Source organism: Pongo abelii, chromosome 4 (genome assembly GCF_028885655.2).
Source record: "Pongo abelii isolate AG06213 chromosome 4, NHGRI_mPonAbe1-v2.0_pri, whole genome shotgun sequence".
Classification (NCBI taxonomy): Eukaryota; Metazoa; Chordata; class Mammalia; order Primates; family Hominidae; genus Pongo; species Pongo abelii.
The window spans coordinates 82,275,264-82,296,100 of record NC_071989.2 but is presented as its reverse complement, the minus strand read 5'-3'; the positions used below and the strand labels follow the sequence as shown (position 1 = coordinate 82,296,100).

Here is a 20,837-nt window from a genome sequence, read left to right as displayed (position 1 = left end):
ACAATATATGTAAGGAGTTAGATTCTTGGGATTTTTTTTTTCCTACTTTTGGAAATTCAGACTTGAGAATAAGCTCCTGTTCTATTGCAGTCCAAATTCCTGAGAGATACACAGATTCATTTAGTATTGGCCAGTTATAAAATCAAGGAAAGTAGAAAATCTACTCTTCCTATAAATGTAACGAGAGCAATGATTTGCTTTAATACTAAGCCAAATAATTTTAGATGTGTCATTTGAGTGAGAATATATGACAGGGGTACTGTATCGTATAGTTGACAGCATAAATTAGATTTTAGAATCTAACCTATTTAAGATTGTAGAAATTCAAATTCTTCATATTACTTTAATGTTTTAAATAGTTGAAGGAAATGTTTATCATATTAAACTATTTATGTTATATCTCTTTTTGTTAGTAGCCACAAATAGTTTAGTTTATTTCAACTACATGATTTATTCTTTAGGCGATGATGGTATTGTTATCTGCTTTTTCCTATTATTTATCTCATACTTTTTGCACCTTTTATTTATTCATCTTTATCTACATTTTAACCTTTTCTTGTTGGACTACAAGTTTCTTGAAGCAAGATTTTTGTCATATGATTTATCACAATTGCTCCCTTGTTTTGTTCTATAAATTGAAGGCTGTGTGCCCACTATATGGTGGAGTTTTAGTAAGCATATAATGGATGGATGAATAAAGTAGTTACTATGGCAAGCATTGGACATATAAAGATATGGTTCTTAGACATGGGAGAATTAGATGGTCCATTGTTGGAAATATATAATATACTATAGCATAATAATTGCTTTATTATAGCAAGTAATTGGAGGTACATAGGAGAGGATGACTTTTAAAGGGTGGGTGGGAATTTTCTTAGGGCATTCCAGAGGATAGCATGTAAAAAAGTTACAGAGGTGTAAAGGAAATGGCATGTTTGATATGAAAGAGGTATTTGGTATTGAATAGGTTGAGAATTTGTGTTCTAAGCAGTGGTTGGCCATTAAAAGTTTTTTCCTCTTTTTTTTAAGCAAAAAAATGGTACAATTTGTGATTCGAAAGTATCACTTTGTCATCAGGGTGGAGGGGTGTAGATGGGATATGATTAGAACGAGGGATATGAGTGAGGAGGCTGTTGGAATACTTGGTTCAAGAGACTAAAGGCATAAACTAAAGCAATGTTAATACAAAGGACAGGACAGTTTTGAGAGATTCTTCAGTTAAAATTGAAAGGCTTTGTGATTGATTAAATGTGAGTTAGGAAGAAGTCATTACTGACTCACTGTTTTCTGGCTAGAATGACTGACTGAATTGTCATTAAGCAAGATAGGGAATAATGGGGAAAGATAAAGTTCATTTTGGGAATGATTGAGTGTGAAATTGGATGGGACATCCACTGGGAGATACTTCATTGGAAATAAAGCTTTGGAAATCAGGAAGAAAGTTTGGAGGCTTAAGTTGCATATTTGAATTCATCAATAAGCAGATACTGAAGTAAGCATAGTGAAGGGAGAGCATGTGGACTGAGCAGAGAAGGTGGCTGAGGACAGAACTAGGAGACACTAGTGGACACACTATGACATATTAGATGACTTGCATATGTTCTCAGTCTTTTAAACTGAAGCTGAACTATATAACCTTTTTATTTTTAAAGTAAATGTTGTTAACAAAAAGTGCTATTTGGAAAACATTTTACAAGTTTTTCTTTGAAACTATAAATGAAATAGATCCATAGGGAGAAAAAATAGTCTAAAACTTTGGGTTTGAATCTCTCTCTTTTTTAGATTGATTCTCTAAAAGATGCCTTTGCAAGCACTTCTGAAGGTAAGAAATTCAACAGATAGTAAGTATTTGAGACACTTCAAATTAGGGCTGTGTGTGTGTGTGTTGTGCATGCATGTGTGTGTGGTGTCACCCTGAGTAAGTGAAGATTTAACCAGCTCTAAAATCTAGATCTGGGTTCTCATGCCACCACTGCCACTGATTTTGCTATGTGAACACTGAGTAAGCTATTGTACCTCTCTCTTCCTTGTTTCCTTAGCTATAAAATAGGGATGGTAATGTGTACGTTGTTTATTTTCCAAGATTGTCGGGAGAGAATGCAAGTGAAATACAAAAACACTTTGCAAAGCCCAAGGTAACATGGAAATGTGAGGAATGACTTACACAGTTCATATAACTTGACAAAGTTATGTAATTTAGAAAAAGATGTAAATTGTAAAATAATTTTCTTAGCCTGACATAAGTGAGGGGAGGGTGAACCTGTGTAATGTGGAGGATATGTGTAAACTAGTGTAGTTCTTGCATTTCTGTGTATTTTAATAGGTAGTCCTTTTAATATATAATCAATTAAGTGCAGTTTTGCTGTTTTTCTCCTCAGGTCATGATAAAACATCTGTTTCCACTCGTACTCGAAGTAGTAATCTAAAGCGGCCAAAGATTGGAAAACGGTTTCAGGATTCTGAATTTAGCAGTTCTCAAGGTGAAGATGAAAAGACCTCCCAGACTTCACTTACAGCTTCAATAAACAAGTAAATAATTGTTTATTTTACTCTCATTTTTTATTTGTACTTTTATTTTTTGTTTATTTATACTTTTATATTATAAATAATAATTTACATATAATATATAATATTTTATATTTTATATTTATTATACTTTTAGTATTTAGCATTTAAGGTAGAGGCGATTACATTGTTTATGTAGCAGATGACTTTGGTGTAGGAGTTTGTATTTGAATTATTTATATGTGAATTATTGTACAAGATTATTAGTTGTTTATCAGTGCTAAGTGTTACCTTGACAATGCTATTGGGAGAAACTGCTAATAAGAGACTGGCATAAACTCACTTCATGTGTGAAAATCCAAGAGACTATTCTAGTGATTATATTATCCCAAATTAGTCATTATCACCACGCTGAATTTGATGGTGTAGTTTTAAGTAATGCTGAGATTTAGTCAGTTTTTTCTTCCCCCCACATTCAATTCTTTTATTTAATTTTCTAGTGGACAGTTTACATATCTCCCTGTGTTTTAAGTTAGTGTGACAGTTTTCCATAATAAACTACTTAAAGAGAAGCTTTGGTCAAGAATGGAATGAAATTGCAAAAAAAACAAAAACAAAAAGAAAACATTGCTTTTAAAAAACCAACACTTTCACCAATTTTATGTTCAAACAAAACCACACGGTATTGGCGTGATATGTGTTTTCAGTGTTTCCTTGGGGCTGGCTTCCTAGCCATCGTGCCACGGCACAGTTGTGGTCAGCCACAGTTTGTCATGCTGGATGGCGGAGGCTCACTTAGCTTCAAATTATCCTTGAAATCCCAAATTGTCATGGCTCTCCATCGATGCCAGTACTGCAATATTTGTGACAGTCTTTCTTGTCCCACTCATAATAGAGACTTGAGTGATGCTATTCTGGTGTAGCATCTTCAAAGCCATGTTGCAGCCCTCAGTCGTGGCCCTCTTGTCCATGTTGCAGAAGCATTCCATGGCAGACATGTTGCGTTGGATACTCTCTGTTTTGGAACGTCTAACTTGGAGACAAAGGTCAGGCAGCCACGGTCATCGTAGTTAAAGAGCATTGGTCATCAGTCATGGCCAGCACCCACGGTGCTGTTGTCTGGGACAGATGACACACTCAGGAGCAGCTGGAACTCCGTCTTCAGATTGAGACATGCACGCTTTTTGAGGCATCAGCAACAGACACGGTGCTGTCGTGGCTGGCCCAGGCCAGGTGGCTCCCACTGGCAGAGAAGCTGACCCCGTGGACCCAGCCACCAGTGCCACTGCCACCAAACTCTGACATCAGCTGCCCAAAAAGCATCTTGCTGTCTCAGGGCATGCTGGCTAGCTTTTCATCCACTTCTTTAAAGTAGAAAGAAAACACTCTGTGTTTGAAGTCACATGATCCTGCTGCCAGCAAAACGTTGTTGGGATGCCAATCCAAATTGAGGACGGTGGAGCGAATCAGCTTTTTACTGTGCTTGCTCACCCACCAGTCATTTTCAGACTCAAAGTAACAAACTGAAATGAGTCGTGCTTCACTTCCCACAGCAAATTTGTTCTCTAGGGCGGACCACTTCACAAAAGTAGCTGTGCGATTAATTCTCAGGATCATCAGTGTTGGCTTCCAGACACCATCTTTCTGACTCCAGACATAGGCATTGTGGTCTGCCCCACAAGTGACGATGTGGTCGCTCTTGGGAGCCCAGTCAATATCTGTGATGTGTCCATTGTGCTCCTTGAGTTCATGAGCTTTCACCCACTGGCGCCCATTCTTCTTATAGATGTGCACTTCGTGATTATTGACACTGAGGGCAATCTGGGTACGATCCCTGTTTTAGGCACGACAGTTGATTGGCTCTAGTAAAAACTGATGCAGTGACATTATTCTTAGTGTTTTCAAAGGAGAGAAAGCTGGGGTCAGGGCAGTCCGGATGGTCTCAGAGCAGAGGATTTGCGGACTCTGGGCAGTCGACGTGAATAGGCTCTAGTCAGTTTTAAAATACCCTCAATTTTACTTTATTGATTCATTTTACTGGGCTATTGGATATAAATTAGTGATAACCATAAATAGTACAGTGAATTCCTTCAGGAATTTAGTTGCCAACTGAATCAACAGAACACTTGAGTCTCAGCTTTATCCTCTTTCTTTGAATCTTAAAGCAAGACTCTAACTTTTATAATAAAATAAGATTTCTACCCTAACAGTTCTGCCAACTGTTCCTGACTCAACCATTTAGTTAATTCATAACTTTGCCATTTTAACTGTCAAATTATTTTAGTCAAGTAGAGAATTCTGTAGCTGTGCTAATCCTTATGCAAATAATTTTAAATTTGGGTAATAAAGTATGTAAATGTTTTGGTGAAAATTTGTAATGTTACAGATAGATATAAGGAAATATTTAAATCTAGTAATTAAAATATGAGTTTAGAAAACTGGTTTTCTCACTGAGCAATATTTTGATATAGTACCCTTTTTAGAAGGGTAACAATATATTTTAAATTGAACCTCCCAGAATTATTGTGGAATTTTGTTTGCTTTTCATAAACAGAACAGTAGGAGTTTACGCTTGACTGTTTGCTGAAACATATGAAGAACAAAACATCATCTTTGCCCTCAAAGGATTGACTGCCTAGGGGTAAAGAGAGATATGTACACAGTTAATTAAGAGCACCGTAAGGTGGATTGTGATAGAAAAATAATGGAAAGTGCAGAATGCTGTGGATACAGAGGAAAGAGTGTTGGATTCTAATTGAGGGAATGGAGAGATTTGGCATTTGGGCCTGGGCTTCAAAGATAAGTAGAAACTCAACAAGCAGAGCTGGGAGAGAAGACTTTTTAGTGTAAAGGTCCACTGACTATGGCCTGTGGGCCAAATCTGGCCTGCCACCTGTTTTTGTGAATAAAATTTTATTGTAAGACACCCATGCTCATTAAGTTTATATATTTTTATTGTTTATTAAGCATATATATTTTTATATATTATTAAGCTTATATATTTTTAGTTATGTTTGCATTGGAACGGCAGAGTTGAGTGGTTGGAACAGAGACCACATGGCCCACGATGCCTAAAGGAAAGGTTTGCTGACCCCTTATCTACACCAAGGCTGGGAAATAGAACTTTCTGCAGTGATGGAAATATTTTGTATTTACACTGCCCAGTATGATAGCCATTAGCCAGTGTGCCCATTGAACACTTGAAGTATGGCTAGTGCAACTTAAAGAACTGAATTGTTTCATTTAATTTTAATTTAAATGTAAAATAGTCAAGTGTGTCTCGTGGCTATTGTATCTACAGATTTCGACTAAAGCACTAACATGAGCAAAGGCACAAAGCTAGGAGGAATGTTACTAAGGATAACTGATGAATAAGGTAAATAAAATTATAAGGGTCTAGGCTGGGCACGGTGGCTCATGCCTGTAATCCCAGCACTTTGGGAGGCCGAGGCGGGTGGATCACCTGAGGTCAGGAGTTCGAAACCAGCCTGGACAACATGGCAAAACCCTGTCACTACTAAAAATACAAAAATTAGCCGGGCGTGGTGGCACACTTCTGTAATCCCAGCTACTCAGGAGGCTGAGGCAAGAGAATCGTTTGAACCCAGGAGGCAGAGGTTGCAGTGAGTCAAGATTACGCCACTGCACTCCAGTGTAGGTGACAGAGGGAGACCCTGTCTCAAAAACAAACAAATATGTTAGGCTTTCAAAGAAGGTACACTTTATTCACTGAGCTTATAGAGAACCACCAGACATTTCTGAGCTGGGCTATCACAGGTGTAGATAATGTGCATTAGAAAGCCAGCTCTTTGAAAGCCTCGATGAAGTGTACTGCAAGTCTGAAGCTGAATTGGGAAGAAGTACAGTGGTCCAGAGAGAACTGGGGCCTGAAGCAGAGCTGTGAAAATGGGCATAGAAAGTCAGGAATATATTTGAAAGGCAGTTTTGGAGTAAGAACTAAACCATATAATGTGTTGTCCAAGGTGACATTTTTGAGAATGAAAGGAGCATTATTAATAATTATGCCAGTATCCATAATTATGAACAAAAGTCTGTAAACTGGGACTGCTCCAGGTAAACTGGGATATATGCTCATTCTAATAGAATAAGATCCATGGTCCTTCAGTATAAATGAGGTTAAAAAAAAAAAAAAGATTCAGGCTGGGCGCTGTGGCTCACGCCTGTAATCCCAGCACTTTGGGAGGCCGAGGCGGGTGGATCACGAGGTCACGAGGTTGAGACCATCCTGGCTAACATGGTGAAACCCTGTCTCTACTAAAAATACAAAAAATTAGCTGGGCGTGGTGGCGGGTGCCTGTAGTCTCAGCTGCTCGGGGGCTGAGGCAGGAGAATCGCTTGAACCTGGGAGGTGGTAGAGGTTGCAGTGAGCCGAGATTGCGCCACTGCATTCCAGCCTGGGCAACAGAGCGAGACTTTGTCTCAAAAAAAAAAAAAAAAAAAAGATCCATTAAGATATGGATAGAATAAAAGAAGAAAAGAAGAAGGGTCTAGTTTACATAATTGAGAAGATGGTAATATTATAAGAGGATGAAGAGATTGGTTTTAGACTTGTAAAATCTGAAGTTGCTGACAACATAGTTGATTCTCTAAAATGTTACTTTAAGAAAGGACTTCTGAGATTTTATATTTATCCTTAATAAAACAAGTCAGAATGGTTTTCTTTTGTTTTTTAGATTGGAGTCTACTGCTCGCCCATCAGAGAGCTCAGAAGAATTCCTGGAAGAAGAACCTGAACAGAGAGGGATTGAATTTGAGGATGAAAGCAGTGATAAAGATGCACGGCCAGCACTGGAAACCCAGCCACAGCAAGAGAAGCAAGATGGTGAAAAGGTGTGAGATCACTTATTCAGTAAAATGAAAATAAGTAAACTAAATTTTACCTTTCTTAATCACATATTGTTAGAAAAGTATAGTGATATATTTTAGAGTGTTAGAAATTGCGTTTAGTGTTAAAAATCATATAAAGCAAGGTCAGGTACTAGAGTTGGGGAGAGGATAAAATTACAAGTATGATTGTGTTTATAAAAGTTTGAGCTTATAAAAGTTTGAATTATATAGAAGATAAAATAGGGATGTTTAGTAAGATCTTTCGGTGCATTTAAAATATAAGTTAATTTGTGGAATTAAACACACTTACATACACAAATGATATAAGATCTACCTTATAGAACCAGTTAAAATGCTTTCAGGTGCAATAAACCTTCAGTGGCACCCCCATTTTAGTTAGAGGGATAGGAATTACTAATCCAGAAAAAAAAAATTTGATGACTATTGATCTCACAAAGTTCTGGAAAAATAGCTAAACTCATGTTTTTTAAACACTAGAAAAAAATATATAAACTCTTGGTGTAACTAAGTAAACTTCATCTGGGTTGATTTCTGCAGCTTTAAAGTATTTATCCCCAGCTTCTTTTTTCTTTCCTCTATCCATTTCCATTTTTCTCTTTAGTTTCTTCAATCTTTTCCTTTCTACAGATTCCCTATTTCTTCTTTCATATGTTCATAAGTTTCTTGAAAAAATCTTTCAGCTGTTTGCCAAGTCTAGCAGGCAGGTGAATAAGTGAAATTATATTACCAATTTTGTTTTCTTTTTCTTTTTGAGACGGAGTTTTGCTCTTTGCACCCAGGCTGGAGTGCAGTGGCATGATCTTGGCTCACTGCAACCTCTGCTTCCTGGGTTCAAGTGATTCTCCTGCCTCACTCAGTGTTCCAAGTAGCTGGGATTACAGGTTCCCCCCACCACGCCCAGCTAATTTTTGTATTTTTAATAGAGACGGGGTTTCACCACTTTGGCTAGGCTGGTCTCAAACTCCTTACCTCAGGTGATCTGCCCACCTCAGCCTCCCAAAGTGCCGGGATTACAGGCGTGAGCCACCGTGCCCAGCTAATTTTGTTTTCTTAAGTTACTCTGATTTAGCTCCTGCTTCCTCTGTTTCATGAAATGACATATGTTATGTCAGCTCACTGCAGCCTCCACCTCCTGGGTTTAAGCAATTCTCCTGCCTCTGCCTCCCGAGTAGGTAGGATTACAGGTACACCAACATGCCCGGCTAATTTTTGTGTTTGTTTTTTTTTTTTTTTTTGAGACGGAGTCTCGCTCTGTCGCCCAGGCTGGAGTGCAGTGGCGCGATCTCGGCTCACTACAAGCTCTACCTCCCGGGTTCACGCCATTCTCCTGCCTCAGCCTCCCAAGTAGCTGGGACTACAGGCGCACACCATAACGCCCGGCTAATTTTTTTGTATTTTTTGTAGAGACGCGGTTTCACCGTGTTAGCCAGGATGGTCTTGAACTCCTGATCCACTCCTCTTGGCCTCCCAAAGTGCTGAGATTACAGGCATGACCCACCGTACCCGGCCTCATGAAATGATATTTTTGTGTTTATTTTTGTAATATTTCTTTTTTTTTTTTTTTTGAGACAGAATCTTGCTCTGTCGCCCAGCCTGGAGTGCAGTGGCACAATCTCGGCTCACTGCAAGCTCTGCCTCCTGGGTTCACGCCATTCTCCTGCCTCAGCCTCCTGAGTAGCTGGGACTACAGGCGCCCGCCACCACGCCCCGCTAATTTTTTCTGTTTTTAGTAGGGACGGGGTTTCACCATATTAGCCAGTATCGTCTTGATCTCCTGACCGTGTGATCCGCCCGCCTTGGCCTTCCAAAGTGCTGGGATTATAGGCTTGAGCCACTGTGCCCAGCCTATTTTTGTAATATTTCAGTAGTTTTTGGGCAGCAGATGGGTGTTTGTTTACATGGATAAATTCATTAGTGGTGATTTCTGAGATTTTGGTGCACCCATCACCCAAGAAGTGTATACTGTACCCAATGTGTAGTCTTTTATCCCTCACCCGCCTCCTGCCCTTTCCCCCAAGTCCCCAGAGTCCATGATAACACTCATAGGCCTTTGCATCTTCATAGCTTAGCTCCCACTTATAAGTGAGAACATACGATGTTTGGTTTTCCATTCCTGAGTTAATCCACTTAGAATAATGGTCTCCAACTCCATGCAAGTTGCTGTGAATGCCATTATTTCATTCATTTTTGTGGCTGAGTAGTATTCTATGGTCTATATATACCACTTTTTTTTTTTTTTTTTTTGACTCTTGGTCTGTCACCAGGCTGGAGTGTAGTGGCACGATCTCAGCTTACTGTGACCTCCAACTCCCTGGTTCAAGTGATTCTCTTGCCTCAGCCTCCTGAGTAGCTGGGATTACAGGCGCACGCCACCACACCCAGTTAATTTTTGTATTTGTAGTAGAGACGGGGTTTCACCATGTTGGCCAGGATGGTCTTGATCTCCTGACTTCATGATCTGCCCACCTCGGCCTCCCAAAGTGCTGGGATTACAGGCGTGAGCCACCGTGCCCGGCCTATATATACCACATTTTCTTTATCCACTCATTGGTTGATGGGCATTTAGCTTGGTTCCATATTTTTTGCAGTTGCAAATTGTGCTGCTATAAACATGCATGTGCAAGTGTCTTTTTCATATGACTTCTTTTTTTCTGGGTAGATAGCCAATAGTGGGATTGCTGGATCAAATGGTAGTTCTACTTTTAGTACTTTAAGGAATCTCCACACTGTTTTCCATAGTGGTTGTACTAGTTTATGTTCCCACCAGTCATGTAAAAGTGTTCCCTTTTCACCATATCCACTCCAGCATCTATTTTTTATTGTGGCCATACTTACAGGAGTAAGGTGGTATCAAATTGTGGTTTTGATTTGCATTTCCTTGATAATTAGTGTATTAGGGTTCTCTAGAGGGACAGAACTAATAGGATAGATGTATATAAAGGGGAATTTATTAAGGAGTATTAACTCACATGATCACAGAGTCCCACAGTAGGCCATCTGCAAGGTGGGGAGCAAGGAAGCAAGGAAGCCAGTCCGAGTCCCAAAGCTAAAGAACCTGGAGTCTGATGTTTGAGGGCAGGAAGCATCCAGCACAGGAGAAAGATGTAGGCTGGGAGGCTAAGCCAGTCTAATCTCTCCATGTTCTTCTGCCTGCTTTTTATTCTGGCCATGCTGGCAGCTGATTAGATGGTGCCCACCTGGATTGAGGGTGGATTTGCCTCTTCCAGTCCACTGACTCAAATGTTAATTTCTTTTGATAACACCACCCTTACAGCCACACCCAGGATCAATACTTTGCATCCTTCATTCCAATCAAGTTGACACTCAGTATTAACCATTACAAGTCTACCCCTTGTCAGCTTGAACCCATACACACTTCCTGAGATCATACATAATCTTCAAATAAAGACAATAATAAGGTAATAATTATGCCTAACGTAATGCAACTGTCATTCGTACAAGTGGAAACCCCCAACCCAAATAATATTACATAAACACTTAATTGCTGATATGAAGTCAATAAATCTTATGTCACATGATAAAAAGGGAAATAAAATGAAGATATTTTCTTAGTACAAATGTATACATACACAAACATGTTCTTAACAAAATAAGGAAGAAATACTCATGACAATTACAGTCCTCGTTTCTGCAGCTGGTCACGTGGTCGAAGCTGGTGTTGATGACTACCTTCTTCTGCTACCCATTCTGTATTCCCTTTGCCTTCAGCAAGCACCTTAGCAGGTCATGGTTTTTTTTTCCTAGTGGAGTAAACCAAACCTTCATTCCTGAAGGGTCTGGGCCATTTGTAGTCTTGCCTGGATTGGGCTGTTGTAGTTTCCCATTGACCTTAATCACAGGGCATCGTAATACTAAGAGACACCCCAAGGGATCTCCTATATTCCATGCATACTCTTTCTTACCTCCATTGTGGAGTAGTAGACTGATTTCATCTTGATAGTCTGGGTGAGTCACACCAGCCAACACTGTAACTCTGTCCTTAGCCTGTTTACTTAAAGGTAGGAGGAGCCCAAAGTGTCCAAGTGGCAATCTTAACTTCCAGTTTAATGGAATCGTTGTTGTGTCTCCTGGTGGCAGCGTTCGTCTCTCTGGAACTAATACCACTAGGCCAGCAGAACGTAATGTCATGGGGACAGGAAGCAAAAATTTTTCTAGTGGATCACTAGGGGTGATGGTGAGCGATGCCATTTCCACTTTTACCCCTGGATTCCTGGACCTGTGAATCCTGGCTATGGGAGAAACAGTACCATATACTGGATGCTTATTCAGAGCATACACAGCCTGCTGGAGACCTTTGCCGCAGCCCTGCAAAGTAATATCACCTAGTTGGCGTTGTAATTGTGACTTCTAAAGGACATTCCACCATTCTGTCAATCCAACTGCTTCAGGATGATGGGGAACATGGTAAGAATAGTGGATTCCATGAGCATGAGCCCACTGCCGCACTGCTTTAGCCATAAAGTGAGTGCCTTGTTCAGAGGCAATGCTGTGTGGAGTAGCATGATGATGGATAAGGTGTTCCGTGAGTCCATGGATGGTAGTCTTGGCAGAAGCATTGCGTGCAGGAGAGGCAAACTCATATCCAGAGTAGGTGTCTATTCCAGTGAGGACAAACCTCTGCTCTTTCCATGATGGAAGAGGTCCAGTGTAATCAGCCTGCCACCAGTTAGCTGTCTGATCACCCCAAGGACTAGTGTCATATTAAGGGCTTAGTGTTGGTCTGTGCTGCTGGCAAGTTGGGCACTCAGCAGTGGCCTTAGCCAGGTCAGCCTTGGTGAGTGGAAGTCCATGTTGCTGAGCCCATGCGTAACCTCCATCCCTGTCACCATGGCCACTTTGTTCATGGACCCATTGGGTGATGACGGGTGGCTGGGGAAGGAGGCTGTGTGGTGTCCACAGAACAAGTCATCCTATCCACTCGATTATTAAAATCCTCCTCTGCTGAGGTCACCCTTTGGTGAGCACTCACATGGGATACAAATACCTTCAGTTTTTCACCACTCAGAGAGGTCCATCCACATACCTCTTCCCCAAATTTGTCACCAATTTTCCAATCATGCTTCTTTCAAGTCCCTGACCGTCATCCAAACCATTGGCTACAGTCCATGAATCAGTATTATCACACATCTGTCTATTTATCCTTCTTGGAAAGTGCACAACCAGGTGCACTGCTCAAAGTTCTGCCCACTGGGAAGATTTTCCTTCACCAGTGTCCTTCAGGAAAGGGGTTATAGGGCTGTAGCTGTCCACTTTTGGGTGGTGCCTGCATATCATGCAGAACCATCTGTGAACCAGGCCGTAGTCTTCTCTTCCTCTGTCAACTGATCATAGGGAACTCCCCATGAGGCCATTGGTGCAGGCTAGGGAAAAGAAGGCCAGGGTGGCAGCAGTGGAGACCATGGGCGTTTGAGCCACTTCCTCATGTAACTTACTTGTGTCTTCAAGACCTGCTCAAGCCCGATCACATATATACCACTTCAATTTGATGATGGAATGCTGCAGTGCACGACCCACTTTATGACTAGATGGGTCAGAAAGCACCCAGTTCATGATAGGCAGTTCAGGTCACATGGTGACTTGATGACCCATAATCGAACATTCAGTTTCTACCAAAGCCCAGTAATAGGCCAAGAACTGTCTCTCAAAAGGAGAGCAGTTATCTGCAGAAGATGGCAGGGTCTTGCTCCAAAATCTTAGAGGCCTCCACTGCGATTCACCTATGGGGGACTGCCAAAGGCTCCAAACAGCACTTGTCTCTCAGAAGGAGAGTAGTTATCTGAAGAAGACGGCAGGGCCTTGCTCCAAAATCCTAGAGGCCTCAACTGTGATTCACCTATGGGGGCCTGCCAAAGGCTCCTCACAGCATCCCTGCCTGCCACTGACACCTCAAGCACCATTGGATCTGCTGGATCATATGGCCCAAGTGGCAGAGCAGCTTGCACAGCAGCCTGGACCTGTCGCAGAGCCTTCTCCTGTTCTGGAGCCCACTCAAAACTGGCAGCCTTTCAGGTCACTCGATAAATGGGCTGGAGTAACACAACCAAATGAGGAATTTGTTGCCTCCAAAATCCAAATAGGCCAACTTGTGCTGTGCCTCTTTCTTGGTTGTAGTAGGGGCCAAATGCAGCATCCTGTCCTTTACCTTAGAAGGAATATCTCGACAGGCCCCACACCACTGGACCCCTAGAAACTTCACTGAGGTAGCAGTTCCCTGAATTGTAGTCGGATTTATTTCCCATCCTCTGGCATGCAAATGTCTCATCAATAAGTCCAGTGCGTTTGCTACTTCTTGCTCACTGGATCCAATCAGCATAATGTCATCAATGTTATGGGCCAGTGTGATAACTTGTGGAAGTGAAAAGCGATCAAGGTCTCTTTGAACAAAGTTATGACACAAATCTGGAGAGTTGATATACCCCTAAGGTAGGACAGTAAAGGTGTATTGCTGGCCTTGCCAGCCGAATGCAAATTGCTTCTGGTGGGCCTTATGGACAGGAATGGAGAAAAAGGCATTTGGCAAATCAGTGGCTGCATACCAGGTACCAGGAGATATGTTAATTTGCTCAAGCAGTGAAACCACATCTGGTGCAGCAGCTGCAGTTGGAGTCACCACTTGGTTAAGTTTATGATAATCCACTGTAATTCTCCAAGATCCGTCTGTCTTCTGCACAGACCAAATGAGAGAGTTTGAACCGGGATGTGATGGGAATCACCACCCCTGCACCGTCCTTGATGGTGGCACTAATCTCCGCAGTGCCTCCAGGGATGCAATATTGTGTTTGATTGACTATTTTTCTTTCTTTTTTTTTTTTGAGATGAAGTTTCGCTCTTGTTGCCCAGGCTGGAGTGCAGTGGCATGATCTCGGCTTACCGCAACCTCTGCCTCCCAGGTTCAAGCGATTCTTCTGTCTCAGCCTCCCTAGTAGCTGGGATTACAGGCATGTGCCATCATGCCCGGCTAATTTTGTATTTTTAGTAGAGACGGGGTTTCTCCATGTTGGTCAGGCTGGTCTCGAACTCCCGACCTCAGGTGATCCGCCTGCCTCGGCCTCCCAAAGTGCTGGGATTACAGGCATGAGCCACCATGCCTGGTCTGATTGACTATTTTTCTAGGTAGAGGCAACTCTAATGGTTTCCATTTGGCCTTTCCCACCATAATAGCCCTCACCCCACCAGTCAGGGAGCCATTCTGGGGGCTCTGCCAGCTGCTAAGTATGTCTCTGCCAATTAATCCATTCTGGAACTGGGGAAATGACCACAGGAGGAGTCCGGGGACCCACTGGACCCACTTTAAGTCAGACCTGAGCTAAAACTCCATTAGATTACCTGATCTTCATAAGTCCCTACTTTAACTGGAGGACCACAGTGACGTTTTGGGTCCCCCGGAATCAACGTCAGCTCAGAGCCAGTGTCCAGTAGTCCCCAAAATGTCTGATCATTTCCCTTTCCCCAGTGCACAGTTACCCTGGTAAAAGGCCAGAGGTTCTCCTTGGGTAAGGATGGGAGAAAGATTCACAGCATAAATTGTTGCTACTGTAGTGGGGTCCTTCCTCAAGGGGCTTCATTCGAGGGGTTTTGGGTCTATAAAGTGGCTCAAGTCTGGAAATTGAGGGGCTGTGATTCTCTTTTTTTTTTTTTATAATTCAGATTAGTCTTTTGTCCACTCGACCTGGAAGTTTTCCACTTATATGAATTAAGTAGGAATTCAGTAGGCTTCCTATCAATTCCACTTCTGGGAACACTGTGATTAATTAGCCAGTGCAAAAGCTGTACACAAGTCAGATTATTCTGATTGCTGCTTTGCCTCTGCGGTCCATTGTGGTAGCTCGCCCACCTTGCATTTGATGGTTGAGTGCTCCCACTTGGCCTCTGCCACCTCAGGATCCAATTATTCCCTTTTTAAATTTTGTAGTTGAGTGACTGCAGTTCCCACTGTTAGATCTGGCATACAGAGAAGAGTAATCATAGAGCTCTTTGAAGATTCACGTGCTGCCCTCACAAATCTCTTTCGCAAAGCATCGGTCAAGGGTATATCTTCTGGACCCTCCCAGCTGGGATGAGTAGGTCTAAAGTGACTAATCCACTCCACCATCCCAATCTCCCTAAGCCTTTGGATCTCTTCCTCTACATTAAACCAAGGGAGATCAGGCATTTCCAGCTCGCTCAGAGTGAGCCATCTTTTAATCCATATTTCAGCTAACCAAGCAATCAAGCTATTAGAACCTTTTTAAACTCCCTGAGCACCAACATTAAATGCAGAGTCCCTACTTAGTGGGCCCAAATCAATAAATTCAGCCTGATCCAACTCTATGTTCCTTCCACCATCATCCCACACCCTTAACATCCATTCCCACACCTGTTCTCCAGATTCCTGCTTATATAAATTAGAAAACTCAAGCAGTTCTTTTCAAATGTAGCACACCTTGTGGGTCACACTCAACTTCACCTCTAAGAGGCCACCAGGACTTTAGTCCAGTTATAGGTCTAGAAGCAAACAGGGCTGGTTTTCCTCTCCTGAGGTGATGTTACCACTACTGGGGATGGTGAAGCTGTTTCTTCTGGCAAAAAGGCTTATCAGAGTTTACAAGCTCTGTGTCCCCAGCATCATCAGGGTCCTCCCACATGTCCCCATTCCAAGTTGCAGGGTCCCATTCTTTTCCAATCAGGGCCCTCACTTTAACAGTAGACACCTGGCGAGGCTGTGCATGCACCTTTTGTTGCAGGTCAGCCACTCACATGATAAGAGGTTGTGTCTGATTTTCCACAATTTCAGCTCTTTGTCTACAGGAGATAAGACTCTCACTCGGGGCTTTTAAAGCGAGTATCTGCTTTTGAAGCAAGGAGTTAGAATCCCTGAGTTCATCATTGTCTTTCATCACTTTGTCCAGTGAACTTAGGAGCAGCCAACCAACTTCATTATGTTCCTTGGTCCTCCATATGGTCAAAGGTATTATGTTTAGAGTCACCAGACTTCTTCCTTCTCATGAGCGGTGAATCAGGAGTGTCAAATGCATTTATTTTGCATAACTCTAAACAGTTCATGCCAAGGACTATCAGTGTTCTCCATACTGTTAGAAGTAGAGTCCTTAGCATTTTGGTGTCTGATCATATTAAGGAGCCAACTTCAGAAACCCCAAAACCTACGAAAGAACTCCATCCTTAATATTCTGTTCCTCTAGAACCACTCCTGGTACCAAAGCCTGTTAGGGTTCTCTAGAGGGATGGAACTAATAGGATAGATGTATATATAAAGGGGAGTTTATTAAGGAATATTAGCTTGCACAATCACAAGGTCCCACAATAGGCTGTCTGCAAGCTGAGGAGCAAGGAAGCCAGTCTGAGTCCTGAAGCTGAAGAACCTGGAGTCTGATGTTTGAGGGCAGGAAGCATCCAGCACAGCAGAAAGATGTAGGCTGGGAGGCTAAGTTGGTCTAATCTCTCCACGTTCTTCTGCCTGCTTTTTATTCTGGCCATGCTGGCAGCTGATTAGATGGTGCCCACCTGGATTGAGGGTGGGTCTGCCTCTCCCAGTCCACTGACTCAAATGTTTATCTCCTTATAGACACACCCAGGAACAATACCTTGCATCCTTCAATCCAATCAAGTTGACAGTATTAGCCATCACAATTAGTGATGTTGAGCATTGTTCCATGTTTGTTGGCCATTTGTATATCTTCTTTTGAGAATTATCTATTCATGTCCTTATCCCACTTTTTGATAGGAAACTATATATATACATACGTGTGTGTGTGTGTCTTGAGACAGATTCTCTTGTCACGCAGGCTGGAGTACAGTGGCACGATCTCAGCTCACTACAAACTCCACCTCCTGAGTTTAAGCGATTCTCATGCCTTAGCCTCCCAAGTAGCGTGAATTAGGCATGTGCCACCATGCCAGGCTAATTTTTGTATTTTCAGTAGAGACGGGGTTTTTGCCAATGTTGGCCAGTCTGGTCTTGAACTCTGGACCTCAAGTGATCCTCTCCCCTCCGCCCCCCAATGTGCTGGGATTACAGGCATAAACCACTGCGCCTGGCTGGAAACTATATTTTTAAATGGTACTTTTATTGTAGAAAATTGGGAAAATGAAAAAAAGCACATATAGGAAGTTAAAGAAAAGCACATATTTTTTAAAAACAGGATTTGTATGCATCTAGATGTTTACAGAAATACGTATTTGTGGGGTTTTTTTTCTTTTTTTTCTTTTGAGACGGAGTCTCGCTCTGTTGCCCAGGGTGGAATGCAGTGGCGCAATCTTGGCTTAACTGCAACCTCCACCTCCCAGGTTCAAGCAATTCTCTGCTTCAGCCTCCCGAGTACCTGGGATTACAGGTGCCTGCCACCATGCCCAGCTAATTTTTGTATTTTTAGTAGAGATGGGGTTTCACCATCTTGGCCAGGCTGGTCTTGAACTCCTGACCTCGTGATCCACCTGCCTTGGCTTCCAAAGTGCTGGGATTACAGGCATGAGACACGGTGCCTGGCCTTTTTTTCACTTTGAAAAAGTTAAGATTATATTGTACATACTTCATGTAACCTGTTTCATCCAATAATACATATACCAGTGACAGTGACAACTTTCATTTTCGTTTTTTTTTTTTTTTTTTTTTTTGAGACGGAGTCTTGCTCTGTTGCCCAGGCTGGAGTGCAGTGGTGTGATCTCGGCTCACTGCAAGCTCCGCCTCCCGGGTTCATGCCATTCTCCTGCCTCAGCCTCCCGAGTAGCTGGGACTACAGGTGCCCGCCACCACGCCCGGCTAATTTTTTGTATTTTTTGGTAGAGATGGGGTTTCACTGTGTTAGCCAGGATGGTCTCGATCTCCTGAGCTTGTGATCTGCCCGCCTCGGCCTCCCAAAGTGCTGGGATTACAGGTGTGAGCCACCGTGGCCTGGCCCAATTTTTTTTTTTTTTAACCTGGGTTGATTACCCTCTCTTCCTGAAGTTCTCTAGTCTCCTGACTTTATAACACTATTGCACTTTGGTTTCTTATTTTGTTTGTTTGTTTGTTTTTGAGATGGAGTCTTGCTCTGTCTCTCTTGGCTGGACTGCAGTGGCACGATCTCTCTGGCTCACTGCTACCTCTGCATCCTGGGTTCAAGCTATTCTTCTGCCTCAGCCTCCCAAGTAGCTGGGACTACAGGCGAGTGCCGCCATGCCTGGCTAATTTTTATATTTTTAGTAGAGAGGGGGTTTCACCATATTGGCCAGGCTGGTTTCTTGGTTTTTCTGTCTCTGAAGTATTATTTTTATTTTTTGACTCTCCTCCTACTTGCCTTTTCCCCCTTATTGTGGACACTCTGGAAAACGTCCTTGATTTTCTGAACTTTGGTTCATTTTCTCTTTTTTGAAAATACATCCAATCTCATGACTTCAACTGTTTTATCTATGGGAATGACCAGTAACTCTAGATTTATCTCTCTCTCCCACTCTGGTCATTTTTATGAGCTTTATATTACCTTCTGTGTGAACTCTATTCTGTGTATCATCTGGTATAATAAAATAGATATTTTATAGACAATTTTTATTTTAGAACAATTTAATAAATTTTTTACTATAGAAAAATTAAAATCCGTGATTTCCCTTTTGGAAAAATTTCCTTGATATGCTTTTAGGGGTCCTACACAAAGTCAAATCTATTTGTGAACACTTGAGTGCATCAGTTTTATAATTTTAATAATGGTAATAAAATTCCCCTTAATTATTAGAATGTCAGGATTAGAAATACTTGATATTAAATAGAAGTAAATGGATAAACATTGGAAGAATTTTAGAAATTGGAGAGTTCATGTTATCAAATAGCATTTCCATACTTTAATGATATGCAAGGAGCAGGACTGTTCAGAAATGACCCTGGTGTTGACTGAGACTGGGGCTCTCTCCTCCCAGCAAGCAGCAGCACCCAAACTGAACCTCCCATAAGACTGGTAGTGCTTCCTACCTTTGGCACAGAAAACTGTAATTTCTCATAGGCCCCAAAGATTCCAGATGCTGAACAGCTGGTGTTACGTAAAGAGCTAGCATCAAGTCTATACTCTGTCTGGTGCCTTTCTCCTGAAAAGGTTCTTTCCATGATTGCCCTATAAGAAGGAAGAACAAGAAGGGGGTAGGGTCTTTTCATTGAATCTCCGACCCACACTATGTGTCCACAGAGCATCCTGGTCCTGCCCCATCTTTCCTTAAGAGCAGTGGGAGTATGGAATACTCAGGATTATTTTATTTTGCTGATACTGCCTTATGAGTTTCCTCCTTCCCCCAGTAAGACTGTTCTTTAACCCATGTCCTATAATGTAAATTTGAGTCTTGGTGTAGGATAGGTAGGCACTGAGAAGGGACCCGTCATGCATGACAAATAAGTTAGATTGTAATCATGTCCTTACTTTTTCCCCCTCTCCTCATGGTGTAGGAATCTGAATTAGAGCCTATGAATGGTGAGATAATGGACGACTCTCTTAAGACCTCACTTATAACGGAAGAGGAAGACTCCACTAGTGAAGTTTTAGATGAAGAATTAAAATTGCAGCCTTTTAATTCCAGTGAAGACTCTACAAATCTTGTTCCACTGGTGGTAGAATCTTCAAAACCCCCTGAGGCAGATGCACCAGATAAGGTAAGGGGGCAATGAGCTATTTTTTAATAAAGTGTACCAATGTTGGTGACATTAGCAAGGAGAGTGCATGGTATACATATTTGCTTCCACCTTAACATGTACAGTGCTTTAGGAAGATTAACTTTTATATTAGATTTGATATTATAAGAAAATCAGTAATATTCTATAAATTCAAATAATTATAACCTTATTCATATCTGATATGTGATAACAAAATGAGTTTTATTACTTTTAATACTTTGTAGTTAGGAAATGCTTAGAAAATTGGATAAAGCATTATTTACCAAATATTTGAGTACCTACATTGGTTACACAGACTATGACCAAAATAGTAATTTATGTTTTAATTAGGCAGACAGATTAGGTTAGTGGGGGAAAAAAACTTGTTGGAGTATTTTAAAAGAAATTTAATTTTGTTACTTTTGAATATTACAAGTTTATGGCTAAAAAACTGTTGCATGGCATTATTAGTAATAATAATAATAATAATAATTCACCTAAGTAAAAGAATAAAACTTCCATTGCCCTAATTTATCTAATGAAATTGTAGTCAAACTTAGTGTGGTAGCACAGTGAAGTCCCAAGGTATTTTTGGTTCTGGCTCCAGTAACACCAGGAAACTAAAAAAACTGAAGTTGATTCATGGTTTTGAAGAATCTTGATATGAAGCTTAATGTGTCTTAATTATGAAATAATTATTTCATTATATCCTCAAAGAACTTAGTGCATTAAAATTACCATGTGACACAATTTTGAAGAAATTGAGTTGTATTCAGAATATATACACATTTAGCAGAACAGAAATTCAAAAAAAATACACAATTTTGAGTAATGA

The 20,837-nt window shown here is 41.4% G+C and overlaps 1 protein-coding gene and 1 pseudogene across 8 annotated transcripts in view; one reads left to right on the top strand and one right to left on the bottom strand.

Moving 5' to 3' along the window:
* FAM169A (family with sequence similarity 169 member A) overlaps positions 1 to 20,837 on the top strand; it is an 88,831-nt gene that overhangs the window by 63,455 nt on the left and 4,539 nt on the right. For all 8 annotated transcript variants that reach the window (XM_054555626.2, XM_054555625.2, XM_024247660.3 and 5 more), the window contains 4 exons: positions 1,783 to 1,822; positions 2,379 to 2,529; positions 7,200 to 7,356; positions 19,799 to 20,002. In XM_054555626.2, the coding sequence (XP_054411601.2) occupies positions 1,783 to 1,822; positions 2,379 to 2,529; positions 7,200 to 7,356; positions 19,799 to 20,002 (552 nt within the window). The remainder of the gene's footprint in view (positions 1 to 1,782; positions 1,823 to 2,378; positions 2,530 to 7,199; positions 7,357 to 19,798; positions 20,003 to 20,837) is intronic.
* LOC103890656 (actin-related protein 2/3 complex subunit 1A-like) lies at positions 3,263 to 4,743 on the bottom strand (annotated as a pseudogene).